At 40.4% G+C, this 25929-nt stretch overlaps 1 protein-coding gene across 1 annotated transcript in view; it reads right to left on the bottom strand.

Moving 5' to 3' along the window:
* LOC116981051 (dedicator of cytokinesis protein 1) overlaps positions 1 to 25929 on the bottom strand; it is a 413994-nt gene that overhangs the window by 131610 nt on the left and 256455 nt on the right. The window contains exons 30-31 of the mRNA XM_033033698.1: positions 17100 to 17178; positions 1495 to 1595 (exon numbers count right to left, since the gene is read on the bottom strand). Of these exons, the coding sequence (XP_032889589.1) occupies positions 1495 to 1595; positions 17100 to 17178 (180 nt within the window). The remainder of the gene's footprint in view (positions 1 to 1494; positions 1596 to 17099; positions 17179 to 25929) is intronic.

The following is a 25929-nucleotide window of genomic DNA, read 5'->3' on the forward strand; positions in this document are numbered from 1 at the left end:
CATGATCGAGTGGCAAAACAGACTCGATGGGTCAAGTTATTTAATTTGGTTCCTATGTCTTATGGTCATGGAATGGAGAGGGGAGGGAACTAGTGTAAAGAGTGGGGGAACTGGTGAGACTGGAGCTGGTGATTGGTGGAGAAGGAGGGATGAAGGATGATAGACAGATGCAGCCATGTAGGGAAGCTGGAGCAATAGAGTTGGGGAAGAGGGGCAGGTGGATAATAGATGGAGGCTGGCTTATGAAAAGAGGCATTTGGAACAAAGTGGGGATGAAGGTGGACACAATTGGTGGAGGGTGAGGGTGATAAGTAGGAACACAAAGGAATCAGAACCAAATGATACAGGGAGGAAGACTGGGGTAAATAAAAGTGTACGAAGTGGATTGAACCAGGATGGGGAGGAGATAAAAATGGGTCGTGGGAGGGAGTGGATATCGAAAAGGTGACGGCTGAGGAATGGAAGGAGAGAGAGAGGGAGTGGAGGAGGAAAACACACTAAAGGTGAGCGTTACCTAAAACTGGAAATGTCAGTGTTTACACTACTGTTTCATAGTTTGTGTTGGGCCTCACTCTGGCCGTGAAAGCCATGGATGGGTAAATTGGCATGTGAATGTAAAGAGAGTTGGCAAAGGAATGGCATGCAACTAAGAGTTTGGGAAGGCCTTTGTCGACAGAACGCAGGTTGGTCACCCAGTTTGGGCCTGGTCTCACCGATGCAGAGAGTATTGGTTAATCAATGCTTGGAGTACTGTGCACAGATTGGTTCCCTCACATAAGGTTATACTGAAAATGGAGGCATTTCAAAAGGGATTCAGTTAGATATGGTTGTCTTATGGGTAATATTGCTGCAATGCTACGGATATTGGCCAAATAAATTAGACCAATATTCTTTGGAGTTTTGACGAAAAAGCGGTGATCTTCACTTAAAATACTTCGAAGGAACAAGTGGGTGGATGCTGTTATGTTCCCACAGTGGAAACATTATGAACAAGGGGATACAGTTAAAAAAAATTAGAGGGCTGTCATTTAAAATTGGGATATATAGGAACTTCTTGTTTCAAAGGGTGACAAAATTCAATAATTCATTGTCCCAGAGGGTTGAGGAGGCTAGATCTTTGGGAGTATTTAAATAGGAAATATAACCTTTGGGGAATTGGTACAGAAGAGGACTGGAAGGCTGGGCAGATCACACCATGTTTGTGTTGAATGTGGGTGGGATAGAGGGTCTAGATAACCTACCTTTCTTTCTATTTTGTGCTAATGCTGAGTTTTCAAGCATGTTAATTTTTTCAATTAAGTAATTTTTCTTTTCTATTTCACAATTTTGTAATAATTTTTCTCTGCTTAGTAACTTAGTTTAGTAATCTCAAGCTTACATTTTAAATTTAATGAAAATTACAGTGAAAGAGTAGTTGAAATTATACGTGGAAAAACAGAAATAAGGAGAGGAGTTTCTTTAAAAAAAAACACTATATCACATGCTTGGACTTACTTGCTGATAATTTTGGCACGTTTTGCACTTGAGAAGTTCTCCACCTGAAGTGATTCTTGAGTGAGAAAAGCAACAGCCAGATGAAAGTAGTTGTTCCATAACTGTAAATTAGATAGCAGAGGAAAGTTAGACACAAATAAACAAAGTATGGAATTATGGCAAATAGTTTATGGTTTTATAGATTACTGCCTGCAGATTTGGATTTATATTTCCCCAGGTTTTACGGTAGAAATAATGGTTTCAATGTCACTGCTTACCATCATTAAATAACAAATACTAAGAATAGCATGCACAGGCAACTGCATAAATCTGTAAGTTGTTATCTAATTGTCCATACTCCCAAGGAAGTTTCGAGACTTGGCAGTGAAACACACATAATGTGTAATATTGCTGCAATGCTATTGATACCTGCTAAATTTGTTAGGAAAGTCAAATGTTAAAAAAAAATTGTAGCAAGATAATCATTAAATTATATAAATTTACAGCACATAAGGGGGGCACTTAGCCCATCATGTGTATATTATCACAAAACAGAGGAAATGAATAACTAGAATGCAGCCAACTATGTTCAACTGCTAATATCGTATATGACAAAGCTTGGAATGAACTGTTTCAGGAATGTGATGGGCAAGCATGTGACCAATGTTTCCTTCCTGTCAAAGCTAAATTAGTACAGTCTCAAGGGTAGGTACATTGGTCTGGGAGAGGCTTTGATGTTATATTCCTTAACTTGACACTGAATTTGGAGCATTTTGCATTGATTTCTCATCTGTATTTTACGTGACTATTGTAGCCAGTCTGCATCACAAAAGAATACAGATGGGTGGTGATCAGTGCCACCTGGTAGAACTTGTGCTGGATATGAGATCTTGATATCTCTCAGTGTGCCAGCATTGCCTTTGCCAATCTGCTGTGAGCAAAGGCTATGCTGGCACATTGAAGGTGACAGTAAATTTCAATACTGATGACTGCCTTTGTTGAGAGGTGTTGCTAAGACATGGGAAGTAGTCCATATTTTCCTCAAGTCTAATCGTGGACAAAATCAAAGGAATCAATCCATGACCAGAAAGGGGAATTTGGAAGACCATGTTATAGTGACAGATTTTTATATCGTTTCAAGGAATCTTTCCTTTAGCCACTATGATTGACGACAGGGGTTCATGAGATAATTAAAACGCACTCACTAGCTCTCTACGAGCTCTCAATGCCGTCGAAGGATAAATCTTCCAAACACAGTCTCTTAATTAATAGTTTCTTTATTGTAGTAGTAAAAACTGTAAGATATTCATCCAAACCTCTTCTTGTATAAGTACATTTTGATCTTACCCGTGGTCAAACTCTTGCATGGGTCAAAGCTGTGACCTCTTCCCCATGCTTCTTCAAACTAAACTAACGACTAGGGAGTCTGCACGAGAATCCCAGCCGCAAACATGCCTCAGACTACGTATAAATCCCCCCCACATAATTACAGGCAGATATAATTGAAAGGTAACTGGTTGTAGTTATAACATACTGAGTTAAGCTAAATGACTACTACACATGTGTTCGTTTCTATTGGTAGGTTGGCAGTGGAGTGAGTTAACAGCTTCAAATTCCTGGGGGTTAACATTTTGGATGACTTGTCCTGGATCCAGCACAGAGATATAATCATAGTGTATGCATATCGTGTAGCAAAGTGTGGAGTCATACATTTTGGTTGTGGGAATGCAGTCGTAGATTATTTTCTAAATGGAGAGAAAATCCAGAAATTGCAAAGGGTTGTGGATAAATGTGAGGTTATCCAAATTGGTAGCAAAAGCAGGAAGGCAGATTACTATCTAAATGGTGTCAAGTTGGGAAAAGGGGAAGTACAACTCGATCTGGGGGTCCTTATTCATCAATCAATAAAAGTAAGCATGCAGGTATAGCAGGCAGTGAAGAAAGCGAATGGCATGTTAGCCTTTATAACAAGAGTTGAATATAGGAGCAAAGAGGTCCATCTGCAGTTGTATAGGGCCCTAGTGAGACCACACCTGGAGTATTGTGTGCAGTTTTGGTCCCCTAATTTGAGGAAGGACATTTTTGCTATTGATGGAGTGCAGTGTAGGTTTACAAGGTCAATTCCCGGCATGGCGGGACTGTCAAATGCTGAGAGAATGGAGCGGCTGGGCTTGTATACTCTGGAGTTTAGAAGGATGAGAGGGCATTCTTATAGAAACATATCAGATTATTAAGGGTTTGGACACGCTAGAGGCAAGAGACATGTTCCCGATGTTGGGGAAATCCAGAATCAGGGGACACAGTTTAAGAGTAAGGGGTATGCCATTTAGAACGGAGACGAGGAAACACTTTTTCTCACAGATTGTTTTGAGTCTGTGCAATTCTCTGCCTCAGAGGGTGGTGGAGGCTGGTTCTCTGTATACTTTCAAGAGAGAGCTAGATAGGGCTCTTAAAGATAGCGGAGACAGGGGATATGGGGAGAAGGCAGGAATGGGGTACTGATTGGGGATGATCAGCCATGATCACACTGAATGGCGGTGCTGGCTCGAAGGGTCGAATGGCCTACTCCTCCACCTATTGTCTATTGACTTGGTAGTGCTGGTGCAAGGTTCCCAAAAAGTTAATCTGCAAGTCAAATCAGTAGTAAAGAAAGCAAATGCAGTGCTAGCATTTATTTCAAGAGGGCTTGTACACAAAAACGCATATGTAATGCAGAGGCTCTATAAGGCACTGATCAGGCCGCATTTGGAATATTGTGAGCAATTTTGGGCACCATATCTGAGGAAAGATGTGCTGACTCAGGAGGGTCCAGAGGAGGTTTACAAGAATGATCCTAGGAATGAGTAGGTTATCATATGATGAGCGTTTGACGGCATTTGACCTGTACTCGTTGGAGTTTAGAAGAATGAGGGGAGACCTCATTGAAATGTACAGAATAGTGAAAGGCTTGGATAGAGTGGATGTGGAGAGGATGTTTCCACTAGTGGGAGAGTGTAGGACTAGATGTCATAGCCTCAGAATTAAAGGAAATTCTTATAGGTGAATCTGTGGAATCACGGCCAAAGCTGTGCATTACACATTTTAAGTATGACTTCATTGTTCTGATATTCGATGCACCAACCAAACAAATGGAATCTCATTTATCTTCTTAACCATCACTTTGATCTCTTTTGCTACCTTTAGGGTTCTGGATTACTTCTACATTTCCCATACTCGTACTATTCCTCTGCCTTTGTCTGTCCTTTCCAGATCCATTAACTTGCAATATTTCTGCTATTGTTTACCCAGTGCCTTCCTGTGGTCAACCGCTTTTTCAATCATTGAAAAGTAGGACCTTCACGGTAGTATCTGTGCTGAAATTCTAAAATTAGTGAAGAGCTCAATTCTATTACATTGCCACCCACATCTAGGAAGGGGAGGAAATTGGACATCACGTGACCATCTGCAAACTTATTTTGCAGTCAGTCTGAAGAAGAGTCCCACCCAAAAAGTCACCTGTCCTTGTTCTCCAGAGAGGCTGCCTGAGCCGCTGAGTCACTCCGGCACTTTATGTCTTTTTTTTTATAAACCAGCATCAGCAGATCCTTGTTTCTGCTTAATACATTTCCTTATCGTGCTAAGCCTTGTGAAATACCATGAGAGTAATCTTCTCTTCACTAAAACACACCTTAGTTATCATACTCTCTTCCTGCTACTGCCAAAATGAAATCAAACTTTAAAAAAAGAGTACAGATGCTGGAAATCTGAAAGTGTTACATCCAGCTTCACAGTCTCCCTTTGGATCCTGTTGACTGTTAGTGTTCTGATCAGACTTCCATTTGGAACCTTGTCAAACAACTTGCTAAAATCCATGTACTACATTTCAAATGCCCTGCACTCACCAATTCTTGTTAACTTCACAAAAAATTCAATTATTAATCCGAAACAACCTTCCTTCAATAAATACCTGATTAATGTGTGCCTTCATAAGTTATAATTTATAGTATTCCTTAGAATGCTTCCAATAATTTGACTATCAGCATTGCTTGACTGACTGGCTTATAATTACTGTTCAAGAAGGAACTGCAGATGCTGGAAAATCGAAGGTAGACAAAAATGGTGGAGAAACTCAACAGGTGAGGCAGCATCTATGGAGCGTAGGAATTAGGCAACGTTTCGGGTCGAAACCCTTCGAAACGTTGCCTATTTTCATCGCTCCATAGATGCTGCCTCACCCGCTGAGTTTCTCCACCATTTTTGTCTACCCTGGTTTATAATTACTTAGTTTATCCATTTCCACGAACTAAAGAAAGTTACCACTGTAAAAGCTTGACAGACTTCTGGTACCCTGTCCAAGGCCAGAGATTTGGGAAAACAAATTGCCAGGGTATCCTGCATTTCTTCCCTCATTTCTCAACCTGCAATTTATTTTCTCTGGACATGGAAAAACCGTTTGTTCTTTTAATACTCAAAATCAAACATTTCATATTCCACCTCAAGTATCATGTCTATATCTTACTCTATATTTGTAATGGTAGAATTCAAAGTATCCAATCTATGCATTCCATCTCTACACACAAACTTTGTTTTTGGTCTCTATTTGGTCCTATTATGTTCTTTATTATTATCCTCTTTCCTCAAGTGTATTATAGTGCTGGTGTTGCTTTATTGGAGTTTTTCAAGAAAACTCTTCCATTTTCTTGGAGTTGTCATACAGGAAATATCTTGAAACTATGTGCCAGATGGACAGAATTCATTCAGCGATTCAAGGTGCAGCTCTTCAACTACTTGGAGAATGCGGGTGAGGAGATCCTGCCGATGATTTTAGCTGTGTGGGCAGCAATTAGACTTGATTCCGACCTTGATGATGCTAATGGTAGATCATCTCCAAGGTCCACAAGAATCTCCTCTCCTTCCCAGATGTGAGCGATGAAGTAATAGAATTGAGCTCTTCACCAATTTTAGAATTTCAGCATAGATACTATCTATTCTGAAGGCCCTACCTTTCAATTGGGAATAAGGTATTTTTCACTTGTTGGTTGTCAGGAGTGACGACAAGTCCTAAGTGGATGGAAGCAGTAAGTTCTTCATGCTTTGTACATTTCACCAAATCAGTCTTGCTTCTTCTTATTAGAGGAGCCCTGTCCTCCCACCATTAATACTGGTGCAGAATGATGCAGACACATTTGTAGTTCCTTGATTGGGTGATGGCGTGATCTAACAGGGACTAATGTCTTGCTCAGGTCTCTCTTAAACAGCGGAAGAGTTATGATGAGTTTGTGCATCAATTTGTCCCGAGAAGAACGTGGTTGGAGTTATATTTTCTGGCTTGTTCCTTGTTAATAATGCCTTGCCACAGGATTGTGTCCTTTCTGCCTCTGGCACTGAAGTTATTAGAAGGATCAGTTTGTCTCCCTTTGGATGCAGACTGGGGTTTTGCAATGTCGCAGTAGACATTCTCGTTGACCTCGCCAGAAGCTTTAAAAGTTAGGATTTGTACACTGATGACCATAGGATAAACCAGCCCGGATGTAGGGTGTAAGTTGCAGCAGGCGTTAAAACTGGCATGTAACAAAGGTAATGCCACTGTGGTGATGGGGGATTTCAATATGCAGGTAGACTGGGAAAATCAGGTTGGTTCAGGACCCTAAGAAAGAGAGTTTGTAGAATGCCTCCGAGATGGATTCTTAGAGCAGCTTGTAATGGAGCCAACCAGAGAAACGGCAATTCTGGATTTAGTGATCTAATAAACCAGATTTGATAAGAGAACTCGAGGTAAAGGAACCGCTTGGAGGTAGTGATCATAATATGATTAGTTTTAATCTGCAATTTGAGAAGGAGAAGGTTGAATCGGAAGTGTCAGTGATGCAGTTGAACAAAGGGGACTATGAAGGCATGAGAGAGGAGCTGGCCAAAGTAGACTGGAAAGGGATCCTAGCAGGAATGACGGTGGAACAGCAATGGCAGGAATTTCGGGGCATAATCCGGAAGACGCAGGATCATTTCATTCCAAAAAAGGAAGAAAGATTCTAAGAGGAGTAGGACGCAACCGTGGCTGGCAAGAGAAGTTAGGGATAGAATAAAACTAAAAGAAAAGATGTATAACACAGCAAAGAGTAGCCGGAAGCCAGAGGATTGAGAAACTTTCATAGGACAACAGAAGGAAACAAAATGGGCAATATGGGCTGAAAAGGTGAAGTACGAGGGGAAGCTGGCCAGGAATATAAAGAAGGACAGTAAAAGCTTCTTTAGATATGTTAAGGGAAAAAGAGTAGCAAAGACAAATGTGGGTCCCTTGAAGGCAGACACAGGTGAAATTATTATGGGTAACAAGGAAATGGCAGAAGAGTTGAACAGGTACTTCGGATCTGTCTTCACTAAGGAAGACACAAATAATCTCCCAAATGAACTGGAGGACAGAGGATCTAAGGGGGTAGAGGAACTGAAAGAAATTTTCATTAGGCGAGAAATAGTATTGGGTAGGCTAATGGGACTGAAGGATGATAAATCCCCTGGGCCTGATGGTCTGCATCCAAGGGTCCTCAGGGAGGTGGCTCTAGAAATAGTGGATGCATTGTTGATCATTTTCCAATGTTCAATAGATTCAGGATCAGTTCCTGTGGATTGGAGGATAGCTAATGTTATCCCACTTTTCAAGAAAGGAGCGAGAGAGAAAACAGGGAATTACAGACCAGTTAGCCTGACTTCGGTGGTGGGAAAGATGCTGGAGTCAATTATTAAAGAGGTAATATTGGGGCATTTGGATAGCAGTAAAAGGATTAGTCCAAGTCAACATGGATTTATGAAAGGGAAATCATGCTTGACTAATCTTCTGGAATTTTTTGAGGATGTGACAAGTAAAACGGATGAAGGGGAACCAGTGGATGTAGTGTATCTAGACTTTCAGAAAGCCTTTGATAAGGTCCTGCACGGGAGACTGGTGACTAAAATTAGAGCACATGGTATTGGGGGTAGGGTGTTGACATGGATAGAAAATTGGTTGGCAGACAGGAAGCAAAGAGTAGGAGTGAACGGGTCCTTTTCACAATGGCAGGCAGTGGCGAATGGAGTGCCGCAAGGCTCGGTGTTGGGGCCGCAACTGTTTACCATATATATTAATGATTTGGAAGAGGGAATTAGGAGCAACACTAGCAAGTTTGCGGATGACACAAAGCTGGGTGGCAGTGTGAACGGTGAAGAGGATGTTAGGAGGTTGCAGGGTGACCTGGACAGGTTGAGTGAGTGGGCAGATGTGTGGCAGATGCAGTATAATATAGATAAATGTGAGGTTATCCACTTTGGCGGCAAAAACAAGGTCTTAAAATAAAGGGGAGGCCATTTAAGACTGAGGTGAGAAAAAACGTTTTCACCCAGAGAGTTGTGAATTTGTGGAATTCCCTGCCACAGAGGGCAGTGCAGGCCTGGATGGATTTAAGAGAGAGTTAGATAGAGCTCTAGGGGCTAGTGGAATCAATCAAGGGATATGGGAAGAAAGCAGGCACGCGTTATTGATTGGGGACAATAAGCCATGATCACAATGAATGGCGGTGCTGGCTCGAAGGGCAGAATGGCCTCCTCCTGCACCTATTTTCTATGTTTCTATGACCTCACCACAGAAAACCCACCTCAAATATGGTTGCCCACCACTATCCAATTACATTACATGATGGTTTTGGACGCCACCAAGAAGAAATGTATGATATATTCATTTTACACGGAGAGTCATAGGTGCCTGGAACATCATGCAATGGAAGGTGGTAGTAGCTAATGTGACAGCAGTGTTTAAGAGTCATTTCGACACACATGAACAGGCGGAAATAGAGGGATACAGACTATGTGCCAGCTGATGGGATTAGTTAAATTAACATCATGGTTAGTGAGGGCGTGGTGGTCCAAAGGGCCCGTTCCTATGTGTGCTCTGTTCAATGCTTTTCCATGATGACCTTTAAGTTGTAACATTAACTGAGGGGTCTACCACAGATTCAGAACTCACTTACTCGTAGAAGATAGAGGATGGAAATAGAGCTGGCTTATCGATGGAAGCAGAGGAGTGTGGTGGAAAGACAATATTCACTCTGGAGGTCTGTAACCAGAGGAGTTCCTCAGGGATCTGTGCTGGGACGACCTCTGTTGTTTTTGATATATGTAAATTACGTAAATAAACGAAGATGGATTGGCTAATAAGTTTGCAGATTACTTAAAGATTGCTGGGGTTGTGAGGAAGGCTGTCAAAGTATACAGTGGTAGACACAAAATGCTGGAATAGCTCTGCTGGACAGGTAGCATCTCAAGAGAGAAGGAATGACTGACATTTCAGGTCTCAACCCGAAACTTCACCCATTCCTTCTCTCCAGAGATGCTGCCTGTCCCGCTGAGTTACTCCAGCATTTTGTGTCTACCTTCGATTTAAACCAGCATCTGCAGTTATTTCCTACACAAAGTATACAATGGGATATAGATCAGCTATAGAAATGGGCAAAAAAGTGGCAGGTTGAGTTTAATTTGAGCAGTGTGTGGTGCTGCAGGTTGGGAAATCGAATGTAAGGGGAAAATATAGAATGAATGTACAGCATTGATGTACAAAGAGATCTTAGGATCGATGTCCATAGCTCCTTGAAAGTGGAAACACTAGTAGATAGTGAGGTAAAGAAGGTATATGGTGATAGTATGGGAGTGAAGCTGACTGGGGATGAAGAACTCTAGGTTTTGGTACAATGAAACGTTGATCTGCTCAGGAACTCAATTTCTAAGCAGAAGAATCCTTAGTAAAGGTAAACTGCACTGCCGTTAAACAAAACTGCAAAATCTCAGAAAAGTAAGTCTAATATAGCTGTCAATAAAATAATATTGCTGGTTATTTATTCCACATTTAAAACTAGTCAGGGAAAACAAGTAGTCATATTAGTGACTTTACACAATCATCTGTTTAAGAAAGAACTGCAGATGCTGGAAAAATCGAAGGTAGACAAAAATGCTGGAGAAACTCAGCGGGTGAGGCAGCATATATGGAGCGAAGGAATAGGCGACGTTTCGGGTCGAGACCCTTCTTCAGACACAATACTCTGTCGTGAAGCTCATTTACCAATGCATCAGCAAAAAACATGAAACACAATCCTTCAATAAAATTGCAATTTGACTTGTTCAGTTACAATAAATAACTGTCCCTCATATAATGTTCTACTGATCAAAATCATCATGAATGGTCATTTTACAGAATTTACTCCAGAAATTTCATTGGAAGTGCACAATAATGTATACGGGAAATGAATACAAGGCCAACTTTTATGATGAAGTATTTGTTTTACCTGATGGTTCAATCATCTCTTCCCTTTTTTTATATTGCTTAATGTGTTTATTTTTTAACTTCACATCCAACATATATTATCAAATCAAGATATGGCAGGGGTAAATAAATATATGGGTCATGTAGGCCTGTGGCCTACAATATCTGTGCTGAACATGATGCCAAGTAAAACTAATCTTCTCTACCTGCATGTAATCCATATCCCTCCACTTCCTGCATATCCATGTGTCTATCTAAAAGCCTCTTAAAAGCCACTATCATGTCTGCATTTAAGATATATATATATCTTATATATATATATATATTATATACTATATATCACAACCTAACCTCTGCCTTTCAAGAGTAAGGTTCCGTCCAAAATATCAACACATGATGGATTACATGCATCTTAATCTTCTGGATCAGCCTACCATGAGAGACTTTATCAAATTTCTTAGTAAAATCCACATGGGCAATATCCACTGCCTTACCCTCATTCGTCACCTTTGTCATCTCCTCAAAAACTTAAATCAAGTTCGTAGGGCATGACCTACTGCGGACAAAGTCATGTTGACTGTCCCCAATTAGCCCATTCTCTTCCAAATTCGAGTAAATCGTATTCCGAAGAATCCTTTCCAATAGTTTCCCTACCATTGACATCAGGTTTACTGACCTATAATTCCCTGGGCTATCTCTACTTTAACAAAAGAACAATATTGACAATGCTCCAGTCATCTGGGACCTCGCCAGTGGATGACATAAAAATTTCATAAAGGTCTCTGCAATATCCTCAATTGCCTCTCTCAAATAAGCTGGAAATATTTCATCAGGCCCTTGAGCTTTATCCACCTTAATACTTTTCAAGAGATCCAATACCACTTTATTCTTGATCTCAAACTGCCCTGTCATATTAGTATACCTCACACTGATCTCATTAACCTCCACGCCCTTCTCAAATTTGGTTCATATCTTTTATCACTTTACAATAAATTGGCAAATATGTAATGGATGCTTGCTTTCACAAGTATGTTTATAGAAATTATTGATTTTTTTGTAATGCTGAACCATGTTTTGCAATATTTATTATATATTGACATTTGTTTATATGCTTGTAAACATGCAATCATTTAGTCAATTTTCTCTGCTGTTTCCCTCCACTTTTCTGAACTTTTTTGAACTCCCTTTAGTTTCTTTCCTATGTCTCCTCATGATCTTTTCAAGCCCATCTTATTCATTAGGACCAATTCCCATCACCAACATTATTCTCACAAAACCGCTGACCACGCAACTTCCCATGGATTACTAAGTACTGATAGTTCAGTTATAACATGTGTTTCCATACCACAAATTGGATATAATGTGTTCATGAATTGGAGAACACTCTTTCTATTATGCAGGCCAAATTGGTAATGTTGATTTCAATTGGGGAAATAGGGAACTACTTAAAAGTGACCTTGACAAATGACAAGCAGAATAAAGCCTATTTTACAAATAACAACCTGGGTTTCTATGGGACCTATGTAATCAGACACCATTGTCACTGAAGATACACGAAAATGCTGGAGAAACTCAGCGGGTGCAGCAGCATCTATGGTGCGAAGGAAATAGGCGACGTTTCGGGCCGAAACCCTTCTTCAGTCTGAATGGTCATTTTACAGAAATTCAATCTGAAGAAGGGTTTCGGCCTGAAACGTCGCCTATTTCCTTCGCTCCATAGATGCTGCTGCACCCGCTGAGTTTCTCCAGCATTTTTGTGTACCTTCGATTTTCCAGCATCTGCAGTTCCTTCTTAAACACCATTGTCACTGAGTCTGAAGAAGGGTCTCGCCCCGCAACGTTGCCTATTTCCTTTGCTCCATAGATGCTGCCTCACCCGCTGAGTTTCTCCAGCATTTTTGTCTACCACTGTCTCTTAAGATCAGTCTTTCATTTTCACTGTGGGAGGCCATTGAAATTCACAATCGATCGCTTTTATTGATATGTGCAATGATGCTCTATTAAATAATGTAACATACAGCCTTTAGCATTTTTAGCTTGCAGTAACAAAAATGAACAAACCTATTAAAAAGACCTTTATTTTTGGCAAATTTCTAATTCTGAGCACTATATTTCACAAAGGCTGTGATGACCTTAGTGTAGTTATATTGAATATTTGCAAGCATGATTTCAAGGATGAGTGGCTCCAGTTCAAGGAATAGCCAGAAAAGCTTGGGTTGCTGTGCTTAGAGTACAGAAAGTTTATCTCACCTCCATCTTCTTTACAATACCCTCCCCCCAACCCACCATTACTCTGTTTCTTTACTCTTCCCTGCTAGTTTGATCTAACCATCACCCCTTCTTTATCTGGGTCCACTTATAGCTTCTTCATTTATCAGATTCCAGAATGTGCCACCTATTGTCTACCAGCTCCTGCGTCATCCCTCACTCTACCCTCTTTATATTGGCTACCCACCCCACCACAACCCTGCATTTTTAATCCTAATGCAGAGCCTCGACCCAAAGCATCAACTATCCCTCTCTCTCTCCCCAGATGCTGTCTAATCCATTGAGATCCTCCAGCTGTTTGATGTTTGCTTCTACCTTCAGCATAACTTACAATGTGATTACTGACAATACTTTATGTGACTATTTCAGTATGCAGTACTAGATATAAATCAGTGTATAGTGTAATAGACATAGACATAAATTCCTTGATCGTTAAAAATTAAATATGGCTCAAAGAAAAGTGCTATTTTTGCAATTAACACAATATTCTGCTATATTTCATTTCATACACAGATTTCATTTGTCTCTGCTACACAAAGTTAAGTTCATTATTTATAACCAATCTAATGTATTAATAAGCAAACAATTTGAAGATCAATAGATGATATCATTAATCACCTGCATATCTTTCATAAATAAACTAAAAAATGGATAATCTGAATCAAATTAATCCAGGTATATAATTTCTATGAAGACTGAATATACGTGAAACATATTCTAATGCTCCTGACTTTTACATCAATATAATTTATTATACATCAAGTGAATATTAAACTGCAGCTTAAGCTTTTGAAATAACACCATCATTTTTTATTATTGATGAGACACAAAAATAACCTCAACATTTCTAAAATTTGTAGTTAACGTTTCATATTCTTGAATTACATTGAATTTAAAGCCACAATCAGGCTAAATTTTCTGGGCTAGAATTATTTCAGAATTTCTTTACGCAGCTGAACATTGTGAAAGTTTGGAAGTCAAGTCTCAATCAGCAAATTATTTTACAGACTGGTTTATGAAATTATACTGCTTAACGAAATAAAATTGCATATTGAGATATTCAAAATGAATTTTCTCAGAGTTAAATTGTTTTCATTATATTGGAGAGGAAAGTTATTTCAACTGCCTTCTTTAAACCACCTTCTCCTGCCCCTCCATCCTTATTTCCAACAATGCACATGAACATCTTTCTCACCAAGATTAATACCACCAGTCAAAAGATTCTACCTTTAAGTCCTTTTGAAAAATGAATACTGGAAACAATATCAGTGCACAAAGGAAATAAATTGATTGATTGATTTGATTTGTTTATTTGTTCCGAACAAGTAAAGACATAAATAGGAATAAATAACAACAACAAAATCGAAATAGTCAAACAATTGGACATTCCAGGCAATATTTGCAAAGCAATGAAAAGCATAAAGCAAAATTTAAATGTCCAACACTTTTTCTTTACAAGCTCGAAAAGGAGTGAGAAGCAGAATAACTTATTTAATCTCACCCCTTCTCCCTAAACCCTTCTTCCAAATATAATCCTAACCAACAGCAGCTAAATAAACATTTGGCTATTTGTAAGATTTTTATTTGTTCAAATATGTTGATCAGCCTGCTTATGTCACATTCCAAAGGTAATCTGCTGCCAATGACCAATCTGAATATTAAGCAATTATGAAACTCATTTAAAACTATAGTTTACATATTTCTTTTTCCTTTTCCAAATCCATCCCCAAGAAACTGGCCAAGCCTCCAATGATAGAATTCAAAGCATTCAAAATAAGAAATTAATCCCTTATAACAAAGAATCGTGATGTTATGTCAAAACCCATGTGTTTCAAATCAGCTGTTCCAAAATGAACAGGAGAAATCGGCTATTGATTTGTATTGATTTAATTAAGACAGTTGAAATGTTTTAAATAATTTTAAGTGCGTCTTATTAGTATTTTAATTTTTTTAAATAATTTTAGTTTAGAGTCATAGAGTCATGGAGTTGATACAGTGTTGAAACAGGCCCTTTGGCCCACACCGGCCAACATGTCCCAGATACACTGGTCCTATCTGCCTGCGCTTGGTCCAAATCCCTCCAAACCTGTCCTATCCATGTACCTGTCTAACTGTTTCTTAAACGTTGGGATAGTCCCAGCCTCAACTACTTCCTCTGGCAGCTTGTTCCACACACCCACCACCCTTTGTGTGAAAATGTTACCACTCAGATTCCTATTAAATCTTTTCGCCTTCGCCTAGAACCTAGGTCCTCTGGTCCTCGATTCCCCTACCCTGGGCAAGAGACCCTGTGCATCTACCCGATCTATTCCTCTCATGATTTTATACACCCCTATAAGATCACCCCTCATCCTCCTATGCTCCAAGGAATAGAGACTCCCTATAGCTCACACACTCTAGTCCTGGCAACATCCTCGTAAATCTTCTCTGAACCTGCTTCTTCCTGCATACAGGCGGCAACTGAGGAGTGCACCCCCAGAGGTGAGGACTGCACAGAGATGGTCTGGGGAGGCAGAGGAACAATTAAAGGACTGCTTGGAGTGAGTCGACGGGCAATGTTCAAGGACTCGGCAACAGACCTGAATAAATTTGCCACAGTTGTTACAGACTTCATAAGGAAATGTGTGGAGGACTGCATCCCAACAAAAACCTTCCGAGTGTTTCCTAACCAGAAGCCTTGGATGAATCAGAAGATCCGCATCCACATCCGCCCTTATTAAACATCCCAAAATGCAACACCTCACACTTCTCTGTATTAAATTCCATCAGCCATTCCTCAGCCCATCTGCCATTTGATCCAGATCCTGCTGCAATCTTTCACAACCGTCTTAATTATCTGCCAAACCACCCACTTTTGTATCATCAGCAAACTTGCTAATTTTGTCCTGTATGTTCTCATCCAAATCATCAATCATCCAAATTCTCAACCAAATTCTTTTAACATGACATTTTTCTGAATAGATTCCATGTAAATTTGCATGTAGGTAATGTTAAGACTTTGAAAGTTTGGGGTCAGTACCTCCTGCTGTCAAAAAAATTCTCTCAGGTCTGTTCAAGTGAGTGTCTCTGTGCAGCACTATGTTGGACCAGGATTTACCAAATCAACTGAGAGATGGAAGAAACAGCTTGATACAGGTGTTGGTGGCTAACAATTTCAGAACCACTGAAAGAGTTGCCTTATTACTACAAATTGTAATTGCATCGTGGAAATCTGAAATGGCAATATTTTCACCACTGCATTTGAGTTCCTAATTTATGGGTAAATTCACAATGATGTCTATGAGTAGCTGATATATCTGAATAGTTGCCAAATTTATAATAATGTGCCCCTAAACTTCAACAAACAATGAGGTTCAGCAAAATGTAATAAAATCACATACTGTATTGTTTGGATTTATTTATTTCCCTTTCTTTCCATGAGAAAAATATTAATTCCAAAATGCTACTTAAAAACCCACTTAGGAAAATACATTGGTTTCAATGCAGGAGACACTTGCAAAATTATGTAAGTCTTTTGGCTCACATAATTCACAAATCACTACTCAAAAATTAGAGATATGCAATAAAATTAATGTCTCTTGACAAATATGCAGATAACATGGTTTTGTTTGACAAGGGGTCATAGCTTAAGGATAAGGGGGAAATCCTTTAAAACCGAGATGAGAAGAACTTTTTTCACACAGAGAGTGGTGAATCTCTGGAACTCCCTGCCACAAAGGGTAGTCGAGGCCAGTTCATTGGCTATATTTAAGAGGGAGTTAGATGTGGCCCTTGTGGCTAAGGGGATCAGAGGGTATGGAGAGAAGGCAGGTACGGGATACTGTTGGATGATCAGCCATGATCATATTGAATGGCGGTGCAGGCTCGAAGGGCCGAATGGCCTACTCCTGCACCTAATTTCTATGTGTTTCTATGTTCTATGTTTCTATGTTTTAATGAAGATTGTGAAACAACCAGTTTTCTTGGAATGCAACCCTCCTTCCCCTATATTGAGACTGTCACCTGCATGCATTTTATTTTAAACTATCTTTGAATTTCCAACAAAACAGCAAAATACAATCCCAACGTTTCAAATAGTTGGTTTTAATTTGTATACCTGTAGTTCAAAGTTTGCTTGATCAAGAAATTTCTTGTTCAACATATCTGCATACTGATTTATTGCTCGCAAGAAGACTCTGAAAGACAAAAGAAAAGAAACACATTGAACCACAATCCAAAATGCAACAATGATAAACATACACAAAAGTTTAAAGTTGTACATTGAAAAAAAAAAGACAATTTCATGGTAAATATAGCATGTATCAATCTTGTAGGATCAGGAACAAACATTTCTTTCAAGAAATTATTTCGGAAACGGGCAAAACATACCGTGGTGGAGGAACTCAGCAGGTCGGGTAGTATCTGTGGAGGGATTGGACAGAACACGTTTCCAGTCAGGACTCTTCTACAGAATGAGGGTCCCATAGCAGAAGTGTCCACGTCGCGGGGCTGGAAACTGAGCTAATTCTGCTACCACCATCATCTATTGTAACAAGTGGTGGCTCCCACTGATTGTCACCAGAAGCTTGCATCCTTTTCAGGACGGACGATGACAGCAATGTCAACATTTGTAACAAGATAGACTCGAAAGATGAAGGGTCAGACTGACCATTTCTTCCCCATATGCTACTTGACCTGTTTAGTTCCTCCAGCATTTTGTGTTTTGCGCAAGATTCCAGCATCTGCGACTCCATCTGTCTCCATTTCTGAAATGGGGTTTGTGTAGGATTAGTGTACTTGGTGCATGAAGGCCACTGTGGACCTGATGGGCCAATGGGCCAGTCTCCCTTCTGTAGAACCATATCAAATCTTGTTGAAGCATATGAACAATAAAACGTAACAATGAACGGATTCTTTTTTTGGAAGATTAAATATTCCCGAATGCAAAGAGATGCAAGATAAGGGAGGAACTCTCAATTTCTTCATGCTTTATGTGATACCTCATTCATCCATATAGTAACAATATACATTGTGAAAAATATCAATTTCATCTGTGAGGTTCATTCATGTTATTACTACTTATTCCTTTTCTCTAGAATATAAAGTACAATCGTTTCCAGGAAATGATGGTCCAATGGACGATAATAGCAGTTACATAGCAGCCGCATGCCCTGCACAACAATCACTGCAGGGATTACCGAATGCAAATATTAGAGAGTAAGTTATGCATGTCTGTTTGTGATGATACACTCAGCATGAGTAATCAACAGAAGGCAAGAAACAACCCAGAAAGCTGCTTAACAGAAGTGGAACCACACTCTCAGTTCTTGGGAAGGTAGAGAAGTGAATGTCAGAGGCTTAAATTATGGAAATTATAAGTGCTTACAGAAGACAAGCACTTATTTCAAGTAGTGGCAGGCTTTTAACATAATGACTGAAATTAATGAGTCAATTTCCTGCTATGCAGTCATTTTATTTGGCATGCCCATACTGCAGTTTGCTACATGCATGCCCATTTTCATGTATTGCTGCAGCTGGGCTGTCATATCAGGAGTCAAAGTTACCAACCTTTACAGTTTTGTGGGAGGTTAAATAACTGGCATTGATTCTGCAAACTCTGATATGGAAAAACATCAGGGAAAAGAAGCATCAACTTAGCAATATATAAATATTGTAAAAATTGTCAGCATTTGTTAATGCGTGATTACAGACAACAGTACTAATTAATGGAAACGACAATGCAGATTATTTAGCCATCTGTGCCTTTTCTCGTGTTAATTCTGCAACTGAAGTAACATTTTCCTAACATGTCTTTTTGATCTGTTTATCCAATTTCCTTACAAATTATGTAATAATTAACTCAAATATTAATCTTTGAAAAATGTTCCTGTGTCGATATAATAGAATACAGAAATTTGCAGTGGACTCAAAACCTCGAAGTGCAATAAACAATAGAGAGGATATTACGAGACATAGGGTAATGGAATGGATTGATGCCAGAAATTTAACACAGAGAAATGCAGTGTTACTGTTTGGAAAGAAGAATGAAAGACCAAATAATCTAAAAACTGTGCAATTCCAAAGAGACTACAGGAACAGAGAAATTGGGATATAAATCTTTAATAGGTTGAAAAGTTTAAGAAAAGCATCCATAAAACTAGATTTTGTAAACAAAGTCAGAGAACACAAAAACAAGAAATACTAAGACAAAATGAAATCTGATGACAAGTGTTCAACAAAATATTAACTGTCCTTTTTCCACTGATTATGAGTGACCTGCTGTTTCTAATATTTCCTGTTGATAATTTTTTATAAGTTACTGATTTGACTCTCACTGGAATATTTTGTCCAGTTCTGGACAACAAAATTTACGAAGTATGTGATGACCATTGAGTAGCTATGGTGAACATTTATTAACATGATTTAAAAAATGAGGGTCTCCAGTTCAATTAATAGATCAAGAAGCAGGGGTTGTTTAACTTAGCATAAAAAACACTAAGATGAATTTTCACGTAAGTGTTCAAGTTCATGAAGAGAACAAAATAGTAAATGCAGGTGACATCCGTGATATAGGAGGGGCTGTGTTTCTAAAACTATCTGCAACATGATTTTCTGCAAGACAAACATACTTCTCCCATTGAAGCACATGTTGTAAATGGAGCTATGTTCCTATGGAATATTCTTCTCTTGTTATTTTATTGCTGTTATTTAACAGCTGAGGCCAACATTGGAGTCAGGGATTGAACCAGGCTCATGGATTCGGAAAATGTTTAGGACGTTGGAATATCAGGGAGATGGGATTCGAGGATCTGAGTTATAGTCATAGAGTGGGGAAATAAGCCCTTTAGCCAATTTGCCTATGCCGACCAACAAGACACCATCTACACTAGTCCCACCAACCTGCGTTTGGTCCGTATCCCTCTATACCCTATCCTATCTATGTACATGTCTAAATGTTCTTAAACATTGTGATAGTACCTGCCTCAACTACCTCCTTCGGCAGCTCATTCCATACATGCACTGTCCTTTGGGTAAAAAAGTTGCCCCTCAAGTTCCTCACCTTTGCCCCCTCACCTTAAACCTATGTCCTCTAATTCTTGATTTCCCTACTCTGGATAAAATACTGTGCATTTACCCTATCCGTTCCTCTCATGGTCTTATATGCCTCTATAAGATCACCCCTCATCCTCCTGCACTCCAAGGTACACAGTTCTAACCTGCTGAACCTCTCCCTATAGCTCAGGCCCTCGAGCCCTTGTAAATCTTTTCTGTACCCTTTCCAGCTTAACAACATCTTTCCTATAACAGTGTCACCAAAAATGAACACAATGCTCACAAGTGTGGGCTCACCAATGCATTGTACAACTGTAACATGATTTCCCAACTTCTATACTCAATACTCTAATTGATGAAGGTCAATGTGCTGAAAGACTTCTTGACTATCCTATCTACTTGTGGCGTCACTTTCAAGGAACTATGTACCTGCACTCCTAGATCCATCTGCTCTACCACACCTCCCAGAGCCCTGCCATTCACTGTGTAGGTCCTGGCCTGGTTGGACTTCCCAAAATGCAACACCTCGCACTTCTCTGTATTAAACTAAATTAACCATTCCTCAGCCCACCTGCCCAACTGATCAAGATCCTGCTACAATTTTCGACACCTACATTATCACCCACTTTAGTGCCATCTGCAAACTTATTAATCGTGCCATGTACATTCTCATCCAAATCATTGATATAGACGACAAACAGCAATGGACCCATCACCGTATCCTGAGGCCCATCGCTAGTCACAGGCCTCCATTCCAAAAAACAATCTTCCACCATCACCCTCTACTTCCTTCCATAAAGCCAATTTTCTATTCAGTCAGCTAGCTCTCCTTGGATCGCATGCGATCTAACCTGAGTTCATGGGAGAAAGGTGTTGTAATAAGGGTTCAGGGGAGCAATGTGTCTAGCGGGAGTAGAATAAAGACTGAGGGATTACTTGCAGATCAATGAAAATGCCTCGCAGATGAAGAAACATCTGTTGACATGGACTGGAGAGGGCACGGTAAAGGAATAATTTAGCCATGACTTTCAACCCAATCAACATTGTCCCACAGTATTGGGAAACTAAACATAAAAACTGACATTTGTTTTTTTTTTGCATTTTGTATTTATTCCCCCCACCACATAAATTCTATAGAAATTAATTTTATTTTGTGCCTCATATTTTTGGGTAGTGATATGTGAAGGCAAATTTCTGTTACCCAAACCGTCCGAACATGGGGCTAAAGAAGAAAAGTTATCTTGTTTGAAAAGGTGCAGAATCACAGGGAAGAAATTAGTGTTCTGCATAAAATGTCCATGCTTTATCACAAAATAAGGATATACGATCGGCAAAACACAGCCTTAAAAGAGAGGCTCAACCACCTCTCCATTTTGAAATGGCTCTTCCCCATCATGTTTTTCTGTACCTGAATACCTATTCTTCATGGTCCTTTTTGGTTCTGTGCTTGAATGTGTTTCTTCCAGCACATTCCCCATTATTCGTTTATATATTTACTTAAATTCCCATTTATAATTACCCCATTTCATGAAACTTCTATTAAGTTGTCTGGGAAAAATGCGAAGGCTCAAATTCAGTGAATCATACTTAAAACATTTTTAAACACATGTAATCAGGAAGAATTTTGTGCTAGAACTAGCCAATGGACATTGGTGTTACTCAGAGAGTTGATTGGTGTTTGTTTGGGGTTGCTGGGAGGAAGGTTAGTGTGCCTTTGCATAAATAACCTCTCATGGTAGGGTTTAATCAGGGTGGGATGTTCACTTCTTCTTCCCTTGTAGATGCTGACTGACCCATTATTTATAAGGTTGTCGGTCTGTGCTCTATATAGGCTGTGGGCCGAGCATCGAAAATGTCTCTAGAATTTACCTTTCGTAACCCATGTCTGGGAACTACTTGAAACTTTGCACAGATTTAGATAAAATATAATTGAGGTCATAACTCGTCAGTGCCAAAAGTTGCATATTAGTTAATTAAGCTAATTAGTCTGAAGAAGGGTTTCGGCCCGAAACGTTGCCTATTTCCTTCGCTTCATAGATGCTGCCGCACCCGCTGAGTTTCTCTAGCAATTTTGTCTACCTAAGCTAATTAGAAAATGAGATCGAAAAAGTAAGCGCCATCAATGCTCATATTACTCCATGGGGAGCCGAATTCCTGCTGCTGTCTATTTAAACCATATATTATTATACCATACATATATGACATGAATATGTGATGTCTGTGATGTCTTTGCAATCAATGTAACAGAAACTCGTGCATGAGCCTCGTGACTGAGGTCGTGACCTTCAAGATAAAAGGCAATGATTGCAGAATAAACGGGCGCTTGCTCTGGAACACAAACCCGGTGTGGACTTGTCCTTTGTGCTAGTCACAACTGAGCCTTACCTCGGACGAAAATACCCTACATGGTGTCAGAAGAAAACAAAGAAAAAAAAGGGAAAGAAGTAGAGGAGAACAAGCCTCAAGCCTCCATGGAAGAGAAGTAAAAAAGAGGAAGGTTCAAACAGGACAGTGGAGCCACTACAAGACCGACGAAACAGAGTGAGCCCGGCCGGAAGGAATGTCAGCCGGTCGTGAAAGCCCCGACGCAGGGGAACGAGGTAAAGAGGAAGGTCAGCAGGCAACCAGTATCGGAGGTCTAGAGTGGCCAGCGGTGGAGCGAGGTGCAGCCCGACACAAGGGAGCGAGGTGCAGCCCCGACGAGAGGTGCAGTCCCGACGCAGGGGAGCGAGGTGCAGTCCCGACGCAGGGGAGCGAGGTGCAGCCCCGACGAGAGGTGCAGTCCTGACGGGAGAAGCAGCGACCGGCATGGCAGCAACCAGGTGAGCCCGAGAGCCAACGGTGGGTAGAGAAGCGGGACCTGCAGAGAGATTAAGTCACAACATAAGAAGCTAAGAGCAAAGACACAGACACATGTGGAAGTGCTGTAGAAGTGCTGTAAAAGAAATTATATTGAAATGCTGTATGACATGCTGTAAGAAATGGGTCTCTCCCAATTGGGTTTTGTTTACCTGATATATACTGCCTCGGTACTGTTGCTCTTTTCCATAGATATGTACTGCCTCGGTTCTTTTGGACGTAAAAATAATACAGAACCGTGTAATTATTTTGCTCTTTTCTACTGATATACACTGCCACTGTGCGTTAAAAAAACATGCATTTGGTACTGTTCAGTCTGCACAGGTGATTCGGGTGTACTAATTGGGGGGCAATCAATGTTTTGTCTTGATCATGCAATTCATTATCTTTTCTCTTCTCGCTCATCGAGGCCAAACTAAGTTTGTGTCTGTTAATTGTGTTTACAATAGCTGCAGGTGATTACCGCAGTTCATTATCTCTTCTCTTGTAGCCCTGTGTAGCAATGTGTAAAAAAACCCTGGATAGCCGTGGATGGAGCATCAGAAGTCAGACGCCCAGATGGGAGAAACCTGGAGAGAGGAGCCCGAATTTCCAGAATCCAGCAGTCTCCCAGAAGGGTCTTTAAGTAGGAGAAACTTAGTCAGAGGAGCCAGGCTCCCAGGGGTGAGAAATGGCCAGAGGAGCCCGTCTCCTAGATGCCAGAATAAGTCTCCAGAAGCCTAGCTGGACGAGAGGTGGGAGCCAGTCTCCCAGTCGCAGCAGAAGGCCCTCTGCTATAGTGTAAAATTAAGTGGACATCAGGGGAATTAATAAACAAAGTGAAAAGGGGGAGATGTATGATCTGTAGGAAGATGATAAACAAAGTGAAAAGGGGGAGATGCATGATCTGTAAAATGAAGAGGGATTTCTTGCTACGTTATGTAATAAATGTAATATGTATATAATGTAAATACAAGTGCCTGTAACATCGTAAAAGTAAAGAGGGAGATGTGATGTCTGTGATGTCTTTGTAATCAATGTAACAGAAACTCGTGCATGAGCCTCGTGACTGAGGTCAAGTGACCTTCAAGATAAAAGGCAATGATTACAGAATAAACGGGCTCTTGCTCTGGAACACAAACCCGGTGTGGACCTGTCCTTCGTGCGAGTCACAACTGAGCCTTACCTTCAGACGAGAATACCTTACAGTTGCCTATTTCCTTCGCTTCATAGATGATGCTGAGTTTCTCTAGCAATTTTGTCTACCTAAGCTAATTAGAAAATGAGATCGAAAAAGTAAGCGCCATCAATGCTCATATTACTCCATGGGGAGCCGAATTCCTGCTGCTGTCTATTTAAACCATATATTATTATACCATACATATATATGACATGAATATGACTAATTATATATAATTAATAATTAATTATATTATATAAAAATAATATGATTAATATAATTGTGAGCTATTTTGAATCAGACTGCCGCAGAGGTCCGGCTCCTGAACCCGCCTAATTAGTGGGTGAGGGCAATTCCTGTGGGTTCCCCCGTTTACTGAACCCCACTGACTGCCAGTGTGCAGAGTGGGTGTCTTGGCCATAGTGGGACTGGGGCAGTGCCAGGCTGGGGGAAGGCTAAGGCATCTTCCACTAACAGGAAAATCCCTAACCCAAACCCTAACTGCCCCCCCCCCCTTCCAGAGCTGCTCACGGCTGGAGCTGGAGCTGGAGCCGCTTTGGGACCGGCTGCAGGCTCCGTACGTGTGGCCCTGTAACGCGCCCACCCCGGCCAGCATGCTCTTCTGGATCTTCTGGATGATGGGGAGCAGCAATGCCCTGCACGCCGCCCGGGCCGCCTTCAGCATCACCATAGCGCCGGCTCCGTCAGTCTGCCCGCTCGTTCGCTGCAACACCGGCCTCCCGACAGCCTGACCGACCACTCGCAGCACCCACCTGCGGCCCGACCGACCACTCGCAGCACACACCGGCAGCCCTGCGGCCCGACTGATCCTTCACAGCACTCACTGGCCTACCGATAGCCCAACCGATCCTTCACTGCATCCACCGGCCTACCGACAGCCCGTCTGACCCTTCACAGCATCCACCAGCCTACTGGCAGCCCGACCAACAGACTGATCGACTGACCGACTGACTGATTGACTTCTGACTGACTGACCGACTGACTGACCTTAATCCTAATCCTAACTCTAGCTCTACATTTGTCATTCATCATTTTTATTTAACAGTTCACATCATAACTTTACAAAGATAAATCAATTGTAAAACAAAATTATCAGCAAGGTTAGCATTACCTTTATTCCTTGGAAACCTTGCTATTGTTTTGATGTAATTAGGAGGCAGCCATGATCCCAGTGTGCTCGCTGCCTAGCTACTATGAAATAAAGCTTGTGATTGAGGTCGGACCCCAATTGACCAATGTCAAACGAGCATTGATTGGACAATTACTACTCGGAAAATTGGAGGTTTTCTCATATTTTAAAAATATGTGCAGGTTTTGTTCTTGACGAGTTTCAGGTATAATTTCTATAATATTTCTACACAAAATGTTACAAATTTAGGTAGTTACGTGATTTGGGTCACAAATTTAAACAAAAAAGCCCACAGCCTAAGATGCAATTTTTTTTTTGCTTTTCCCAGAGTAGATTTGTAGGTTTAAATTTTAAACATACTTCCTTTCTAATTAGTCCCAGTCGTGAAGAGGGATGGAGATGAAACATTAATTGTGTTTCTCTCTCCACAGATACTACCTGACCTGCAGAGAACTTCCAACATTTTCTGTTTTCATTTTTAATGCAAGTAATTCACTTCTGTGGAACAGATTTTTCAATTATTTGCTTTAAGGCCATGTCATATCCATTCTGCAATTGCTCAATGAACATTTGGAACAAAGCCAATTATTTAATAAAGTAGTTACCTTGAGACAAACATTATTCTCCCATAAGAACAGCATGGTTATGCTGAAAACTGATTCTGTTGAACCTGTTGCAAGGAACAGATAATAACTACAATGTTTCCAACAAGTTTTGTATTGGGTA

The sequence above is a fragment of the Amblyraja radiata genome, chromosome 15 (genome assembly GCF_010909765.2).
Source record: "Amblyraja radiata isolate CabotCenter1 chromosome 15, sAmbRad1.1.pri, whole genome shotgun sequence".
Classification (NCBI taxonomy): Eukaryota; Metazoa; Chordata; class Chondrichthyes; order Rajiformes; family Rajidae; genus Amblyraja; species Amblyraja radiata.